The 18972-nt window shown below is 43.7% G+C and overlaps 1 protein-coding gene across 1 annotated transcript in view; it reads left to right on the forward strand.

Annotated features, from left to right (window-relative positions):
• The first annotated feature begins 185 nt into the window (after positions 1 to 185).
• Positions 186 to 18972, forward strand: part of rps6kc1 (ribosomal protein S6 kinase polypeptide 1) — a 31998-nt gene continuing 13211 nt past the window's right edge. Inside the window, exons 1-12 of the mRNA XM_056294455.1 lie at positions 186 to 327; positions 1561 to 1596; positions 4795 to 4915; positions 6595 to 6710; positions 6819 to 6912; positions 7005 to 7058; positions 7213 to 7641; positions 8130 to 8254; positions 11409 to 11507; positions 14322 to 14369; positions 15002 to 15134; positions 16223 to 17917. Coding sequence (XP_056150430.1) covers positions 226 to 327; positions 1561 to 1596; positions 4795 to 4915; positions 6595 to 6710; positions 6819 to 6912; positions 7005 to 7058; positions 7213 to 7641; positions 8130 to 8254; positions 11409 to 11507; positions 14322 to 14369; positions 15002 to 15134; positions 16223 to 17917 — 3052 coding nt within the window. The 5' untranslated portion in view covers positions 186 to 225. The remainder of the gene's footprint in view (positions 328 to 1560; positions 1597 to 4794; positions 4916 to 6594; positions 6711 to 6818; positions 6913 to 7004; positions 7059 to 7212; positions 7642 to 8129; positions 8255 to 11408; positions 11508 to 14321; positions 14370 to 15001; positions 15135 to 16222; positions 17918 to 18972) is intronic.

The following is an 18972-nucleotide window of genomic DNA, read 5'->3' on the forward strand; positions in this document are numbered from 1 at the left end:
GTGTTATTATTGTTAGCTAGAAAACGACGGAGAATCAGAATGGACGCCCTTCGGCTGATGAAGACGTTAACTCGTACCCCAGCAGTTTGAGTGACTGTCCTCACAGGGGCGCTCTCACCGGTTTGCCTTGTTTATGGCCGTCGTCGGCTGCTTGTGTGACAGAGTTGATGTGTGAGGCTGGGCTCAGTAGGATTAGCGGGTTTTGGCAATGTTGTCACCATCAGAATGATATCGCAGCGGGAAAGAGGGGAAGTCGCTCGGTTTTATACTGTCACGGATCCTAAAAAGCACGATAAAGGATACACTGTGTACAAAGTCACTGCCCGGGTAAGTGGACCACCCTGTCAAGCTGAGCTACGGCTTAGCCGCTGCTAGCCATTTGCCTTGAGTTTCGATAGCTGAGATAGCGCGATGCTAACGTGAAAAGAGTCAGAGGAGCGCTGTGGATGCCGGTGTGTTTGGCTAACGATGACGCCCGTTTCGATGTTAGTTAGCAAACACATTCAATTTGTCAGAGTTGCTGATACGTTTGGCTTGAGAAAACGGAACGGCCGTCCAGCTAACCTAGTTTAACCTCCACATGAACTGACATGAACCCACCCACTGTCAGTGAATGACAAACGCAGCTTCAGTTAGTGCCAGTTGCCAGGGTAAGCTAACGATAGTATTATGAGCTAAATGCTAACGTTAGCCAGCCAGTCTGAAGCTGCCCAACTACAATATGTATGTATGGGGTGAGGCTATATCTCATGGCCAAGCCAGTGACAACTCGGCGTATGAATTTTCTTTTTTAATTTCTTGTGGCTATTCGCGTTTTGCAGTTAGCCAACAACAGCTAACCGGTTATCTTGGATTTATGTTAGATCCAGGTGCTAGTTTTCCTCCTAAGGTCCCAGACAAGAGCACCTAACTGTCAGAAAACAGTCGGTCACAGATGGAAGTGATGAACAAAAACAGCCTAAATCATCCTCTCTCCCACTCTCGTTTTCTCGTGGGTATTGTAACGATTTTTGAAGTTGCAGGGAAAAGGCCATATTTCTAAAATCTTAGACCACCTAGTTTCGATTCATCAACATGAGCTTTCTCTCCCATTAACAATCTCCACAAACTCACAAAAATCCAGTTGTGAGAAAAATTCAAGACCAGTCTTGATGTTTTCAAGCGAAATTGTGGAGCTGTTCTGTTGATAGTGGATGTGAGACCAATTTTGTGGACTCAGTATGGCGAGCTTATATGAATGTGGATACATTTTCCAGTTTACACCTGTTAGGACAGCACAAATCTGAACTCAGCGTCCACATTTTTGTCATGTTTGGTGGTGATGTCTCGTTCTTACACCCAGGCCCCCCATCCTTTATTTTACAATGCAGTCATTGTCAGACTCCGAGCTAGCGCCAAGAAAGAAAACCCTATATAACTAAGTGCTTGGTAGAGCTCTGAACCATCGAGGCAATCCACGATTGGTACTGTACAGCTTGGTGCAGTCCTTGTAGAGATGAATTAGCAACAGGGTTTAAATGTATAGAAAGCCATGAGCACTTTTCTCTCTCATTCCCACAGATAATCTCCAGAAAGAGCCCAGAGGATGTCCAAGAGGTAAGAAATCCAATGGCTGTTACTTTTCTTACGGTACATTTCAGAGAGTTCTTAATGTACTGGAATGTTTCGGTTTTTGAAAAACGATTGAGAGGAGCAATATGGAATGTTTCTGATGGGGTGTTTTGTACCAGGCTTGGAAGATAAGCATTGTAATATGGTGTAATATGTCACTTGGCTGTGGCTCCCTCAATGGACCAAGCTCAAAATCAAAATCATGTAATCAACCTACATGGCCATGTAGGTTTCCATATACATGGAATTTGACTCCGATTTCGTGGCTGTCTCAGTGCAGTTAACATAGAATGTTATTTGTCCGTCGCAGTGACAAGGAACATCTAGTCATTGTGTGATGGATGACAGATAACTTGTGCAATGATTAAAGTGAGGAAGAGTTGCGCATCATCAGCCCCACTCTCTCGTCCGAGACCACCTACTACCAGTGGCAAGACTAGCGAGACAACTGGCAACGGAGACGGATGCAGATTTTTTCTCAGGGTTTCTTCCCAAAGCCTTTCTTGTTGACGAGTATACCCGCAAGGCAGTGGAGGTTTTAAATCCGTTTTCTTTCTCCTAGTTTAGCTGCCTGATAAGGCTAACAAGCTTCATCTATCCAGGTTTGAAATCAGAGTTGACCTTCTCCTAGATTGGCTGCCAACCAAGGCTAATGAGTCCAATCAACCCACCCAGTTATACCACTGGGAACCCAGTTGCCCCCACAGCAGACTTTGTAAAAACAGGAGGTACCACGAGAAGGTGCTGCTGTGGACACATTTGCATAGGAGCGGCCATATACTAAGGTCCTGATGGACCTGCGGCGATCACTACACCAGGAAGCAAGTGGCCACCACTTCGCATTCCTTTTGGCAAGTAGGGAATCTGGCCCAATACTCGCCACCTCCCGTAACATAGAATAATAACACGACAGCACAACAATCTTCAGATATATACACAAGGTGAAATAAGAAGTGATAAAGGACTGTTCTCCCCCCTGCGCTCTGGGAGGCGCTACAGGAGCCTCAGAGCCCGCACTACCAGGCTCAAAAACAGCTTCATTCCACAAGCTGTTGCCCACCTGAACCTGGCTACCCACTGAATGTCTGCAGATATTTTTAAATATTTTGTACTCCAGCTCTTTTTTCTTTTTTTTAACTTATTTTTAGCTTTTGGTCTTCATGTGTGTATATCTTATACTGTGTTTGCTGTGTTTGTCTGTGTCTGTCTTGCACTGTTTGTTGAAGCCACAGCCCTCATTTCATTTTTAACATGTGCCTGCACATTGTTTTTAATGACAATAAAATTGAATTGAATTGAATTGAATTGAAAGTGCAATGGTGCAGAGAATATATCAGAGATTTTTCATGACCAGCCAAATCAAATCACACCTAATTCTACTTGGAAATGTTATCCATTCTCCTCACAGGGAGAAGTGACATAGTTGAACAGTGTTAATTAGTAGGCTGCCAATTGTTTGATACTAAAAAGGGAAGTCTCAATATAACAAATCCAAGCCCTTCATCTATGAGTCAGAGACGAATAATGGCCTACATCCACAGTCTTTCCATGTTAGCTGCTAAAATCCTGGCTTTAATATTTGTCTAACAAAATAATTTCCTCCAGTATGAGTTTATGAGCACTATTTTTAAATAGACTTCTCATTCAAGGTGAATTGAAAAGATGCTGGGAGTATGGGAGTTGTTTTTTTTTTCCTCTCCTTTTGGTGGCCATGGTGACTATCTGTCCCTTTTACTCCCATGTTGTGTCATTGAAGATGACAGTATGGTTAACTCATGTTTGTATCCTCTGTGATCTAGTGTGTTCAAAGCTTGGATATGAACTTAGTTGGTAAGTTTTCTGGTTGAAGAGCCATTCGCTAGCACACTCACTGGTATTCCAGAGTGATATAAGGTAAAGAAAGATTATGTTGGCTGTTTGCCTCATAAAACACAAAAATATAGTCAGGTACACATACAAACCTGAATAGGACAGGTCCTGGATAAAATAATGTATAGAGGGTACAAAAGGTAAGTTATCTGTACACATTGTGTGGCTAACTTTCTTACCTTGATTCCTCATCCCATGGCAATTATGGCGAGTTCCACAGCAGATACACATGCATATTTTGTTTATTTATATATACAGTGCCTGCCTCAGTATCGGAAAGTTGAAGCATACAGAGGTGAATGTGTGAGGACATTTGCGGTATTAAAGGATGCGGCGCCCCCTGTTGGTTTGCTTACCAAAATAAAGATTCCAGGCTGGAATGCAGCCAGAAATCTCAATACCTGGCATATGCAAAGCTGTTGTTTTGCTGTTGGTATAGGCTGACAACTCCTTCTAACCTCACCCAATACACGATGGTCATTATTGACTATGATACAGTGAAATTTTCACTGATAGTACCATTTAGAAACGATGTAATGCTTATGAAAATCGATACAATAAGATGCTGTGGCAATATTCAACTGTATCGATATTTTTTTTAAACCCCTCATACATATAAGTGGTAGACTTAGTAGTCGATATGTTAAGTTTCTCCAACACATGCATTTATTTGACACGCTAAGGAGAGGAGGTGTGGTCGGACCCAGCTCTAATATAACATGCATGATGCCAATTACATGCTGTGTCAGTGAGGGATGGAGAGAGTGAATACCGCTTGGAAAGGAACACATCTTCATTGTTGGGTGGTGCTCCTACTTGGGAGTGGTGCTTGTTCCAGTGTGCTCCACTTCAGCGGCCCAGCCTTGAGTTTTCCAAGTTGGGATTTCCTTAGCTTGCGCAGGTTTGTAAAAAGCTGTCTGTGTATGATGTTGTTCCTTGTATTTGGGTATATTGTGCAACTTGCCCATGTTGTGAGGTTCATGTGACGAGTCCATTACTTTAATTTGTTGGTATGTAGTTAATAGTATATGTTTTCTGCTACTTTCTCAAAGTGTTTCACCTAAAGGACTGTTTTTTCAGACTTTTATGGGCTTGTTTGACAGCATCATCTTCTGTTGATTGCAGAACTTGGAAAAGGTGGTGGCTCTGATGCACAATAATGTAGCTATTCTATGCTTCACCACTTCACTCATTGATTATTTCGGGTGTAATGTATCAAATTTGTACTTTTTCACAGAAAAAAACCTCTCTCTCTCTCTCTGTCTCTCTCCTCCTTTCTTTATTTCTCTCTCCCTTCCCTAATTTCTTTTGTAGATAACGGTATGGAAGCGCTATAGTGATTTCCGTAAACTACATCAGAACCTCTGGCAGCTGCACAGGGGCCTATGCAGCCAGTCCGAACTTTTCCCTCCATTTGCCAAGGCCAAAGTTTTTGGTAAGTGAGCTTGACCTGATATGTATTTATATTATGTCAATGGTAATGTGGCATAATGTAAATGTAGATTAATTCTTCACTACACTATAGTTGTGCCGTTACTGTTTGATGAGGAGACATGACTGATAAGACATTGGTTGAGTATCAAATACCCGAAATCCCAGTCTTGGACCCTTGGCCCAGTGGATAAGTACATCTTTGTACTCAGCAGGACATGGTCTAACATAATTCAACCATAATTTCACAGTTATTATTAAATATAATTGATCCTTTATGTACACATTTGTAGAAGTGTACATAAGTTTACATTGAAGTTTCTTGTGAGATAACAATTGCTGTATCTGTCATGATTGTAATCTGGTATCACGCTTACAGTAACTTTTCCTCCGGAGCTTGTTAAATAACAGTTTATTCATTTGATGCTTAACCTATTTTATGTTTCATTTTTGCATTCCTTTAAATATGTTTTTAATACTCGCCTGGGGTGTCAAACTGAGCCAAATAGCTTCAGGCATTCCTGCTGGGTTCTCTTGTTTTCTCTTTATGGGCCACTATCACCACCTATTGATTTTTTTTTAAAATGTCTCCCTCCATTTCTTCAGTTGCTGCGCAACAGTTTTTGACACCAGAGTTTTGTGCACCACCATATTTACTCGACATCTTTTTCTGCCTCATCCACACCCTACCACTGATGACATCATGGTTTTAACATGGCTCGCTAAGGCTGTGTAAGGCTAACAAAACTATGACTGGTTTGAAACACAAGCATGTGAAAAACAGGCGATCCTGTACTCAAAGGCATTGTCATCTAAAATCCAATCTAAGGCTTTATACTTGTTTGTTTGTAAATTGATAATTTATGGCTTATACATGTCTAAATCTCCACATCTATTTATAAAAGTTGTTATTAGGCCTCGTTAGTATATTTACAATAATGTCACATAGCTTTTGGCATCGATCTGTTTACAAAAACAAAAAAATAACGTAGCAATATGAGACCAGAAAGGGAATTGGAGGGGATGCATTCAAAGTTGGGCAAGGACAAAATCCCATCCCTGGTGCATGGCCAAGGACACAGCTGCTGTAGTTGTGATTTTGGCGACACCTAGAGGCATTGGATGGGGAATTTTTACAGTGTAGTTATTTAGTATATAAGGCTGAACAATATATTGTTCAGATCGACAATATACACGTGCAGTGTGAGGCAAAAAGTTATGTAAGGCTAAAAATCTTATTGCTTGATAGAAAATGAAATCTAGCAAGGTCTGCATTTTTATGACTACTCTTGATGAAAAATATCCTAGTGCATCTGACAAGTGTTGTAATTTAGTCTGTTTTAATGACTTCTTACACAACTGCCTTATTTCCTCTAAAGTCACCCTAATCATTGCTGGAGTGATTAATTCTTTGCAGATGGAGCTATAAAAGTTAAAAGCTGCATTTACGTATCAGGTAAAATTATGAAACTCGTTTTTATTCTTTGATATTGCTGTACTTAAATAGCAAACAAAATCACAATGTTGATTTTTTTTTCCCCCAGTAACATTCATTTAAGTAAACAATATTTATCTGAAACAATGTGTGTATTTGTGTGCGTGCGTGCGTGTGTGTGTGTGTGTGTGTGTGTGTGCGTGTGCGTGTGCGTGCGTGTGCGTGCGTGCGCGCACATCCCCTTGTAGGTCGTTTTGATGACTCAGTGATTGAAGAAAGGAGACAGTGCTCTGAGGACCTACTGCAATTCTCTGCTAATATCCCTGCTCTCTACAGCAGCCAGCACATCCAGGACTTTTTTAAGGTACACACACACACACACACACACACACACACACACACACAAAGAAGAAAATGCATACAGCTTTATACACAGAATCAATGCCCTCTTTAATTGGTTGATGGGTTCCAGGGAGGGGAGGTCCACGACGGCTCAGAGCTCATCGGACCAGCTGAGCCTTTTTCAGACTTCCTGGCTGACAGCTTATCAGACTGCAGCTCTGAAGGTAGGGTCAAGAAAAAATCCTGACATTCTATTTGATTTTACATCTAAGCACTTAATTAAGAATCTCTCACTTGTGCATGTCTCTATTCTTAGTTCACAGAGATATCAGTGGTGCGGAGGATTTGACAGTCACATCTGAATATGGAGGTAAAGTGTGTCCTTTCGTGTATGGTATCGTCTAGTCTTCGTTTTTCCAGATTGGTACTTTGGTAATCTACACTAGAGTTGGTCTGTGTATGTGTAAGAGAGAGAAAGAAAGGACTTCTGTTTGTGTTGACACCTGCAGCCTCTCCTTCTGCAGGCCTGTCCAGCGAGAGCGACCTGACCTCCCTGGCCATCGACACTGACTCTTTGGCAGAGGTGGACGATGGCATGGCCTCAGGCAGCACCTCCCCAAACCAACCGCCGGGGGGAGCCACAAGTATTAGCAGCAGCTGTAGTCCTCTCCTGCCTTCCCTGCACGAACGCCAAAGCCCCTCTCCTGCACTTACCTCAGCCACTGGTTCCATAACCCAAGCCCCAGAGGTCAGTTGGCCCAGCCGAACGGCGCTCTTCTCAAGCAGTCTGAAGAGAGCTAGTGGCACCAACGTCAAGGAGGTGAAATTGGATTACCTGGACAGAGCCAGTGAGCATATCCGGTTGGCTGTACAGAAGGAGACAGAGCAGGACTACCAGGCAGCTTTTTCCTATTACCGCAGTGGAGTGGACCTTCTCCTTCAGGGGGTCCAAGGTCTGTGTGAATGAGTGCTGGAAAGAAAAAGCAAGCTTATCTGTATATAAATTAGATGGAGATGGTTTCACCTCTGTCAAGTTTTCTTAAAATTTTGAACCAGTTTTTTTTTGTGTTTTTATAAGACCTTGTCATATTAGAGAATGTGGTCCATATTTATCTTGCCGATACCTAAAAACAGACAACAAAGACCCCCAAAACAAGAAAACAGGCAACCCAAACTAGATTTTATATATATATCTATATATATATACTATATATAGATATATAAAATATGTCAAGCCAACAGGTAATAAGCTAATAAGCTGGATAGCTTATTAGCTTGCAGTGACTGATACTTAAAGTTTTTTTTTCTAAAACCAATTAAAGTGTCAATCAATAACTTCTCCCCACTGTGACAAGTTTCAGATGAGTAAAAATGTTTGGAAATGCACCTTCTCTTTCGCCCTCTGTCTCCAACCTTGTTCTTTTCCCCTCACATCTTGCAGGTGAGCCTAGCCCCACACGACGAGAGGCCGTGAAGAAGAAGACAGCCGACTATCTGATGCGTGCAGAGCAGATAGCCAATCAGCATTTGAGGGGGAACATGGGTCAAGGATCAACACAGACGGTGGTGAGTGGCGGTGCACTGTAATTGGTCCTTATTGAAGCAAGTACTCCACCTCGCCGTTGGTCACCAGACAGGGTTACGCTGTGAGCTGGTGTAGAGTGGAGTGATTTCAGGATGCATGAATGCACCCTTGAGTTTACTTGAGGTGTCATGGGCCTAACGCATTGAAAAATTGTTGAAGTAAAGGACCCACTAAAAAAAAACAACAACCAGTGATACGCTGGTGTAGCAGCCCAAGATTTAACCCCTGGCTAGACTATAGCTGGGGTTAAAGTTGGCTAGCCTGTTTTATACCCCGGGTATATTATGGGCTACTTCAGTTTATACCCCAGGGTATTATTTAGGATTGGCTATTTCATAATCCCCTAGGCCAGATAATAACCCCCACACTCAGACCCAGGGTTAAAGTGGGCTTACCTGTTTTATACCCCGGGCATATTCTGGGCTAGTCCAGTTTATACCCCGGAGTATTATTTAGGCTAGGCTATTTCATACCCTTCTAAACCAGATTATACGCCCCACACTCGTATACACAAAATAGTCAAGGATACAGTATTCAATTTTGATTTTAATTCACACGCTGATAACACAACCTTATAAACTATCATATAACAGCTAGTGCCAACCATCTGATGAACCTTGAATAAAATGGAGGCTATAAAATAAATAATGAAATAAAATAAAAAGGCTGTATTAGTGAATCATACTAATCAATAAAGGGTGCCAGAGCCCCTTTGTTCTCTCTCTTATGCTCTTGTCAATGTAACCTATGTTTGGACTGGGTACATGCATGCCCAATCGAGTCAGTCCCGGTGTAACAGCCCAAGATACACCCGCTGGCAAGACTATACCCAGGGTTAAAGTGCAGACTTCAGTGAATCATGAGCTAAGAAAACATATATCTAAACACTGGGTACAACATTGAAAGTGCTCTGACACATTCTCAAGATAAAACGCGTGATCTGTCAAACTGGAGACTAAAGCTGGCAGGATATGTTAGCCACTGCATTGACTGGCCAACCTTGGTATATACTGCAACGTCACATCCCAATGAACTGGCTGTGGCCATGACTTTGGCATCAGTTGCGCATACTCCGTCCCGGGATATTCCAGAGGCAGTCACATAGCATAGTCACATATGCATTATGTTTTAGCCAAGGTTCTAGCCAAGCTCATGCTCCGCAAACTAACACTCGCAATAGCCGAACGGGTCATACCAGAGTCACAATGCGGCTTCCAAAAGGATAGAGGGACTGTTGACGTGATCTTTGTCACACGCCAGCTCCAGGAGTAATGCAGGGAACAGCACAAGGATCTATACATAGCATTCATAGACCTCTCAAAGGCATTTTGATACAGTTAACCGGGCCCTGCTGTGGCAAGTCCTGAAGAAATTTGGATGTCCACCCAAGTTTCTCACCATTCTTGGACAGTTTCACTCAGGAAGGATGGTCTGAGTGGTAGTGGGGAACCACAGTTCTGAGTCCTTTGGTGTGCAGACTGGAGTCAGACAAGACTGTGTGCTAGCCCCAGTCCTGTTCAATATCTTCTTAGTCTCTGTTACAACACTGTTACGAAGGAGGTTGGAGAAGCAGGCTGGAGTTACCACTGACTTCAGGCTCGATGGAAACCTATTCAACATCAGGATGTTTCAGGCAACCACCAAGTTGACCTCTGAGAACATTATTGAGCTACAGTATGCCGACGATTGTGCCCTGGTAGCTCACACACCAGAAGCTCTACAAAACACTCTGTCGGCAGTTGTAACTGCATACAGGAGAATGGGACTGATTATCAACACCCAAAAGACAGGTAATCTGTCAGTTGACTGCTGGCCTCCCAAACCACCCAACAACCTTCACAGCAGAAGGGCAACAACTGGCCACTGTTCGTGCCTTCAAATATCTGGGAAGTATGCTATCCGACACCTGCACAATGGATGATGAGATTCAGCAGCGCCTCAAACAAGCCTCAACATCTGTTGGCCGTCTAAGGAGAAAGGTTTTCCAAAACAGCAGCCTCAATCTCCTCACCAAAGTGCTTGTTTACAGAGCAGTGTGCATCTTCACACTACTCTATGGATGTGAGGCATGGACCATCTACAGCCACCATCTCAGAAGCCTGGAGGCCTTCCATGTGAGATGTCTCCAGAGGATCCTCGGCATTACTTGGGAGGACAGAGTGCCACACACAGAGGTGTTGGAGCGGGCAGGCAGCTGCAGCGTGGAGTCTACCCTAAACCACCATCAACTCAGGTGGCTTGGGCATGTTATTCGCATGCCCAGTGAACGACTCCCACGTAAAGTCCTCTATGGCCAACTACGAAGAAGCGGTTCAAAGACCAAATGAAGACCACACTGAAAAGATGTCAGATCAACTCCTCTTCTTTGGAGGAACTTGCTTTCTGGTGCTCTCACATCTCAGAGGGAGTGAAGTACATGGAAAACCAGTGCATACCACACCGTGTAGCAAAGCGTGTAAAGAGGCATGCTCGCAAAGCTACCCCTATCCCCTCCAGTACCACTTTTACATGCCCGGTCTGCAACCTAAACTGTGCATCCAGGATCGGACAATTCAGCCACCAAAGGACCCGCAAATAGGAGAAGATGGTCATCATTGGACACGATGGACAACCAGCAAGCAAGTCACGTATGCATTAACATAGTTTAATTGATAAATGAGCGAGAGACAGAGGTGTCTACTCACCATGGTTGCTGAAATTACTGCATGTCAAGAGCAAAACGACTTCAGAAGATTGAGTTGCACATAAAACTGTTAAAGTTTTGAAATGGCACCCTCTGTAACCGGGGGGGGGGGGATAATCTGGACTAGAGGGGTATAGTCTGGCCTAGCCCAAAAATACCCCAGGGTATAAACCATTCTGGGCTATTTTATACCCCGGGGTATATTTTAGGCTAGGCCAGACTATACCCAGGTATAGTTTGGCAGGGGGTTAATCTGGCCTGCTACACCGGGATTATACAGTGCATCATACCGTGTATATTGGTGAACAGTACAATTACTTGTGAATTATAAAATGATTTCAAGAAGAGGTCTGCAGTAGTAAGGACATATCAGATGTAAGGGCTATTTAAATATTACGACTGGAAATAATATTTAGAAATGTTGAATAAAATGTGTTTGTTTTGCACCCTAGGCTATGGGAGCGCAATGCTGCCATCCCATCAGCAGAGGAGGCCAGCAGAGTCCAGCAGAGGAGCTGAGAGCCTACAGGGTGCTTGGGGTCATAGATAAGGTCAGTAGTAATTCAGAACATTTTGTGAATCTATGTCTTTGAGGATTTCGGTTTTCCAAAAATTATTCTGACCAAAGGTTCTCCATTCTTCTTGTCTTGAGCAGCAGTGATTATTTGTGCATTGAAAGAACTGATGACTATATTGTTAGAGAAAAGTTGAGGTAGTGAAGAACTTTGTGGGAAGAGTATTTTCTGTCGACTTTGTTACACAAAAAAATCAATAATGTGTCCAAAATGTGTCTGTAAAATGTGTCATGTGTCTAAAATAAGATCTTGAAAAGGAAAAAAGTGTTCATATTAATAATATTTGTTAACACTTTGTATGAAGCTTGCGTCTATAACGCCCTATAAGTGTAGCTATAAGTCATTGTAAGATTCATTATAACCATGTATATGTCCTCACAACACCTCATAACCACCTTTATGATACATTATGTCAATTTAAGACGGGTTTATGCATTATAAATATGTCATCATTAGCCTGTTTATCTGTCAAATGTCATAATGCATCATAGCCAACTTGATTTGCTGAAGTTTTATAGAGATTCATAATGAGACTTCAGTGCTATTTCACAGTCTTCAGCCATAGCTGTTAGTCATTGTACTACACATTATAGGAAAGTATGGGCGTTATAGATGCAATAGATGCTTATAGGGCATTATAGATGCTTATAGGGCGTTATAGATGCAAGCTTCACAGAAAGTGTTACCGAATATTTCATAGTTGTGTATCCTGTAACTAGGCTGCAGTTCTATAAATTAACCAGCAAAAATCTGAATTTAGGTCAATCAGTCAAGTCAAGTTGCATTTTATATAGTACTTTTCTAGCTGCAGCAGCCACTCAAAGCACTTTACAGTCAATTAATACACACACACACACACATACCATACACCAATGGCATGTCAACTATGCAAGGTATATCATAAATATACCATTTGTACTCAGTACATCTCTTTTGACCTAGTCAGTGTATATGATGATAATGAATATTTTTAAAGGGGAATAACTTCTTTGTCTTTTTCTTTCAATTCTTTGAAGCCTTTGTAATAATTTTTGAAGTAGGGACTCGGCGTACTTGCAAATACATTTAAGGATGTTTTGCTTTTTTTCTGGAAATGCAATAGTCAATCAAACTACGCCCCAAAAGTTTCTCCTCCTTGTGTCCTTGTTGCACCCTCTTTTTTTTCCTTTTTTTTTATATGAGCAATAAAACTGAATAGATTTCCTGGATGGCATGGTAAGGGCTCAGTGTCTGAGTGTTTTAATGTCAGTTATGGGCACCACAAGGTCAGTTTAGGTTGCTGGGCCTCTCAAACAGCTGCCAGCGAAGCAGCTTCACCACTCAGCCATGAAATGACTTGGCAAGCAGCTCAGAGAGCCCTGCACACAACATTGAATCAATGATGCTCCACTTAGTCACACACACACACACACACACACACACACACACACACACACACACACATGTAAAAAAAAAAACCCCAAGGATAATGTTGACACAATACCAACATGTGTTATGCTACAGAGGTGCACACAGAATCCACAATATGTTAGAAACAAGTCAGCAACACGCTGCCCTGTAATACAAAAGCTTCATAGGTGCAAAGCCACTGCGCAGAAAAGATACAGCTTTCATCTCTTGCTCTCCCTCCTCCGCCTCCCTCCTTTCACTTTCAGTGAGGACAGAGGGGACAGATGGAGAGGGCTCCTCACCCTGCTACCCCTCACCCCCCTTCCTCCTTCCCTCCTCCCCTATCCCTGATGTTTGGGTCTTAATTATATTAGCGTCCTGGCTAGCACTTCCACTCTGTTTACTCACAGCTCCATTCATATCCATTTAGCCTGCACCTGTTTAGCCTCAGTCAGGGTCACATGGAGAAAATATGCTCACACACACACACACACACACACACACACACACACACACACACACACAAACAAAAGGACGCACTGGGGTTTGCACAGACGCACACGGTCATACACATATGCTCAAGCTCTCCCCTGAGAGGGCGAGCAAGAGGAATGGAGATGTCAGAGAGGGAAAAGGAGAATTGACGAAGGAAGGAAATGGAGATGTCAGGGAGAGAGGAAGAGAGCGAGGGGGGTACAGGGGAAGTGAAGTGAGACAGCAGGAGTGGTATGTGGAGTCACTATCCATCTTTGTGGAGGAATGATTTTATAGATGGGAGAGACAGGTGTTTGCAGATGCCACAGTTAGACATTATTTTTGTGTGCCATAAAACATTGCAAGGCTCTTGGTGACAGTATTCACTGAACATGTGCGTTTCACAAGGAAAAAAAAAAGGTTGATGACTGATCTGTGAACATAATTGAAAATGACCCTCCATATTTTTGTTTCCGTATTGGTTCGCATGTTCCTTTTTAGGTTTAGCAGGTAAGATGAACATTTTTTCAAGAGCCTACTGTGTATTGCAAATCTGGTAGCACAAAAGAACTGCATTATTTTTCATATCATTGCTCTTAGGTGTAAAATCTAACTGATTTTTCATACTATTGTGGTGACAAATGTCCTTTTTTGTAGACCAATAGAGCAAACTGTAATGGACAGTATTTTTATATTTATTATGTTGCATGGGTTATAAAAAGGGTTGGTCCATCCTGTGGGATAAGTTGAGTTGACACCATTTTTTAGTATAATTTGTGGCGCTACACTTTATCTCTCTGCATCCCACGGTTGGGTCTTGACCCTCTCATTAAAAAAACTGCTGTAGAGGACATAGGTTAGCCACTACATCATCTTTGAGTGTATATCTGTCCATTTTTGTCTGTTAATGGCTCTGTTCCATCACAGGTTCTTCTGGTCATGGACAAGAGAACACAGGAGATGTTCATTCTCAAAGTAAGTCTAATGTGTGTAGGTCTGATTGTGTGTGTGCATGCCTGTAAGTGTGTGTTCTAGCCATCCTGACTGTAAGTGTGTGTGTGAAGTGTGCCAGAAGCCCCTGTGTGTGACCTGTGTAATTGATTCTAATGGGCCTGTCCCTGTCAGCCCCTCTGCTCTCAGGCGCGAGACGTGTGCCAGATGCCAGCACACAGCACAGGCACAGATGACTACACGCATGAAAAGAACACAACACACACACACACACACACACACACACACACACACACACACACACACACACACACACACACAGACACTTGTGAAGTCAAGGTGTAGCGCTGATAGATTTGTGGGGCTGTTTTTAAAAGTCACGCTGTAGGTGGCTTGATGAATCCAGTGACTTTGGGTTGGCACGGAGCATAGCTGGCACCACAGTAATGGGAGGTTTCTCCTTTGCCACGATTCTCCTTTTTCATTTTACACACTTTATCTCTGCACCACCTAAGCCCATCAGCCCCCTTTTTATCCTCTCAGCCACATGTTCCTATTTCCTTTCCTATATTTTGAATTCCGTCCTCCCATTCTCAAAAGCTCATTCTTTAACTTCTCACTTTCTTCACGTTCTTCTTCCTCTGCCTTGTCTGCAGGGTCTGAGGAAGAGCAGTGAGTGTGGGAGGAGCAAGCGGACGGTTATGCCTAGCTCCGTGCCCAACATGGTGCGGCTGAAGAAATTCATTGTGTCTGAGGACACGGTCTTCCTGCTCCTGCAGTACGCCGAAGGTGAGGCGCATGCACACAAACTTGTTGATTTGTTGAGTTGTTTTCGTCACTTGTTTGTTTGTTTCAGCGTTGTGCTCCACCCTTCCAACTATCTTTTTTCTATCTTCCTGCACCTTGCTCTCCTCACTCTCCACCCATCTCCCTGCCCTGGTTCCAGACAGATGTTCGAGTGAGATGGGTGTGTGTCATAGGTCTTATTCTGAATAACAGGTGGTGCCACGCTTCATTAACTATGCCAACACCTGGGTCTCCTTAAAATCCACTCACCCTAGGCTCTTTTGTGTTCACGTTTGTGTGTGTGTGTGTGTGTGTGTGTGTGTGTGTGTGTGTGTGTGTGTGTGTGTGTGTGTGTGTGTATGTGTGTTGATGTAGGTGAGTGCATATGATGAAATGGAGTCAGACTTTCCATACCCCCTACCATTCAATCTGGTCTGCTTTGTTACCACCATCTACCCAGTCAGCAATATGGAAGTCATAGGGGGCTGTCCAGCACGGCTGTCATTTAATAAACCCAATCGCATGCCATAATAGCGTAACTTAAGCATAGTGACGTTCTAGTCCAGCAATTGGGAGAAAGCCAGCCTTGTGCCCAGTGCCTCCACAGCGTTGTATAATTTTTAGTATGGAAGCAGTTTGACATACAGAGAGGCGGTTGGACACATAGACAGGCAAACACAGCTAGACGAACAGAAAGACATGTATTGGAATGCAGTGACCTGAGTGACATTGGACAACACAACATGTGGGTGTTTTTACTTTCTACGCCATCGGGCTGCCCGGCTATCATCATAATCGCAGACTCCCTATCTATTCTCATCACACACACAACAGATGCTGGCTTCCAATCACTCACATTGTAGCCGTGTGTGCACATGTATGAATGTATATGCATTTGTCTGCATGGATTTCTCTATGTAAATTCAAAATTGCTTTTTCATCATAACTGTTTAAACTACTTTTAAACTACCTTTTTCAATCATTCTCCCCACCCTGTTTTTTTTTCTTTTTTCCTTTTGTTTCTCTAAATCAGTGTCATCCAGCAACTCCTCTGCTTTATTAATCCTCCGTTGCTTGCATTTTGTCCCCAGGTGGGAAATTGTGGTCTCACATTGGAAGGTTCTTGCGTAGCTCCAGCCCAGAGGAGAGCTTTGACATTCCCTTCATTCAGAAGAACCACACATCAGCAGTTCACTCGCCACATCATGCTGTGCTCCAGCTGGGCTTGGGTTCAGCCAGCTCTGGGTCTGGGCCTGGTGCTGGCTCTGCTTCTGGCTCAGAGCTGCAGAAGCAAGGGGAGAACCTCCTTGCTGTTCCCGCTAAAAGTTGTCTCCCTCCTGGGCTCATAGAGAGCTTGGGGGCCCAGACAGATTCTGGAGTCACCTCGGAAGAGGAGTGCACCAATAGCTACCTGACGCTTTGTAATGAGTATGAACAAGAAAAAGTAGAACCAGATGCCCTAGAGGAGGAGGAAGAGAAGAGTGGACAGGAAGTGCTGTCTTTAGATGCCCCTGCCGAGACGACTACGACTTCCTCACGCACTCGCTCGCTGCTTAGTAATGACAGTCTCTCTTCACCTATCAGCTCTCAGGAACTTCGCTTCTTCACCGAGCTGTCAGACAGGGGTGGCCAAACCCATGACAGTGAGCATTGCCGGGGTGATGGACAGGACCACAGTGAGGTCTTTAGCCCCTTACCCTCCCCAAATGTTCCATTGTCATTGGACCAGTCCAAACGCACGCCAATGGAGTTCTTCCGTATTGATAGTAAAGACAGTGCCAGTGAGGTGACTTGCCCTGACACATGTGAGCTGCGGCCCTCTCCTAAGTCCCTTCCCCTTTATTCTACCTCTGACCTGGGCCCAGAGGTCACTGAGGAATTGCCAGAGATGGCACAAGAAGTCAAGGGTCACATTTTGGAGCACTGGGGGCTGGACTGCAGTGATAAAGGCTCCATTGAGTCAGTGCCAGTCATCTCCTTTCAGGAGGCTGTAGTGGAGGACGAGGGCCAACCGCCAGACCTGTTGGTCAACCTGCCTGTCATAGATGGGACTAAGGATACGTCAGAGGAGGAACTAAAGATATCAGGGGTGTGTCTGGGTCTGGAGGCTAAGGCCTCACCCCAGAAGTTCACCCAGCCAGATGTTTTACAGCTCCACAGCCAGCTGGAGGAGGGAGAGGGGCAGCCTCGGGAGCAGGAACTCCCATCGTTGTGTACTTTCTCTGCCCCTTGTGAGATAAGCCATGCTTCCTCCTCGCCCTCCACCTCACTGTGGGATGACTGTGGCCCGGTGTTTGGCCAAGAGGCCACAGATAAAATGATGGCTGAACCCGCATGCCAAAATGATGCCCTTCCCCTTAGTGATCCCATTAATGCTGTATTGATAGCCCCTCTATCTAACACAAAGGACATTCTTATTGACAACTCACTTACTGAGAAGCTAGATCCCAGCACAGGTGGAAACATGGACTTGATTCCAGACCTTAGTGGCTGTCGCAACTCTGTCTGTGCCTCAAATGGGGCTGAAGCCTTTGAGACTGTTTCAGGCCCCAAGGCTGACTCATCAAAAGATACTAAGATTACAGGCAGCAGTGAGCATGATAAAGATGTGTCTCGACTGTTTGCGGAGCTGGATGATCTGTCTTTAGTAGTGTCTCAAGCTCGTATCCCAGAGGAGTTTGTGCGATGCTGGGCTGTGGAAATGATAACAGCCCTAGATGCTCTACACCAGGAGGGCATCATTTGCCGAGACCTGAACCCCAGCAACATCTTACTCAACCACCAAGGTTTGTCATCTAAAATTTCCACAGCAAATTTTTTGCTTGTCACTGTGCTCTTGACATGAGCTCCCAGAAGAAAAAAAAGTATCAGTGAGTATTTGAGGGTTTAGTTAAGTTCAGCCATCCTCTTGTCTCTCAAATCTGCACTTGTCCAGCGTATGTAGTGTTTGGACTTTGTAGTTACTGTAGAGCTAAGAGTAGACTTAACCGTACATTATGACTCTCAAAAGTATGCTTTTCCCTGCGTGTGAGAAGGTATTGAAAAAATCACAGAAACATTAAAAATGTTTTTCAGGCTCCCAGCATTTCCAATGTTTCACTTCCCAGGAAAATCAATCCTACGAAAAAATGGAAGCCAGAACTACTTACTGCCTGCTATTTGTTTGCCACTCAACTGCACAACAGAACAGTTTGGTGAAGTAAAAATGGTAGATGTGGAACAACAATCAAAAGTTAAATTCAAAACTCCTCCACCCTTGCATGGTATTCCATATTCCAATTCACTGTGTGGATACCCATGATTTGATAGACTCATATGGACTTACTTTTTTGTCATCATCATCTCCTCTCTTAGAGTTATATTTGATTGAGGCACCTGACCTGTCAATCAAACCATTATCAACTCTAGCTTCCAAAATGAGAATTCTCCCAGGTGCAAAGTGTCTTTGTTTTACCAGGAGGTCACAGATTCCTCCCTCACCTTTTTCTATTGTCATCCCCCAATCATCTCTTTCCACCTTGTTATCAGCAGGCGTCTAATTAGCTGAGTGGCTGTTTTCGTCTCCCTGGTGGTAATTATTGTTCTAAAGGGTCCATCAACGGCGTAGTGTGGTGCATCAGTCTGGCTAGCCTAGGCTAATGGCCTCGGCTACCTAATGACACCATTAGTTCTAATGATAGCGCTAACGGGTAGTGGCTAAACAGGAGTAATCGCTGGGGTGGTGTGCTTGGAAAAGCTTGGGGAAGCAGGGAGGGAGGTGGGAAGGACTGGAGGAAGGAAGTTCTCCAAAGGTGAGTAAACAGTTTGAAAAGCAGATAGGCAGAGAGACACTTAACTGTGT

The sequence above is a fragment of the Lampris incognitus genome, chromosome 15, assembly GCF_029633865.1.
Source record: "Lampris incognitus isolate fLamInc1 chromosome 15, fLamInc1.hap2, whole genome shotgun sequence".
Classification (NCBI taxonomy): Eukaryota; Metazoa; Chordata; class Actinopteri; order Lampriformes; family Lampridae; genus Lampris; species Lampris incognitus.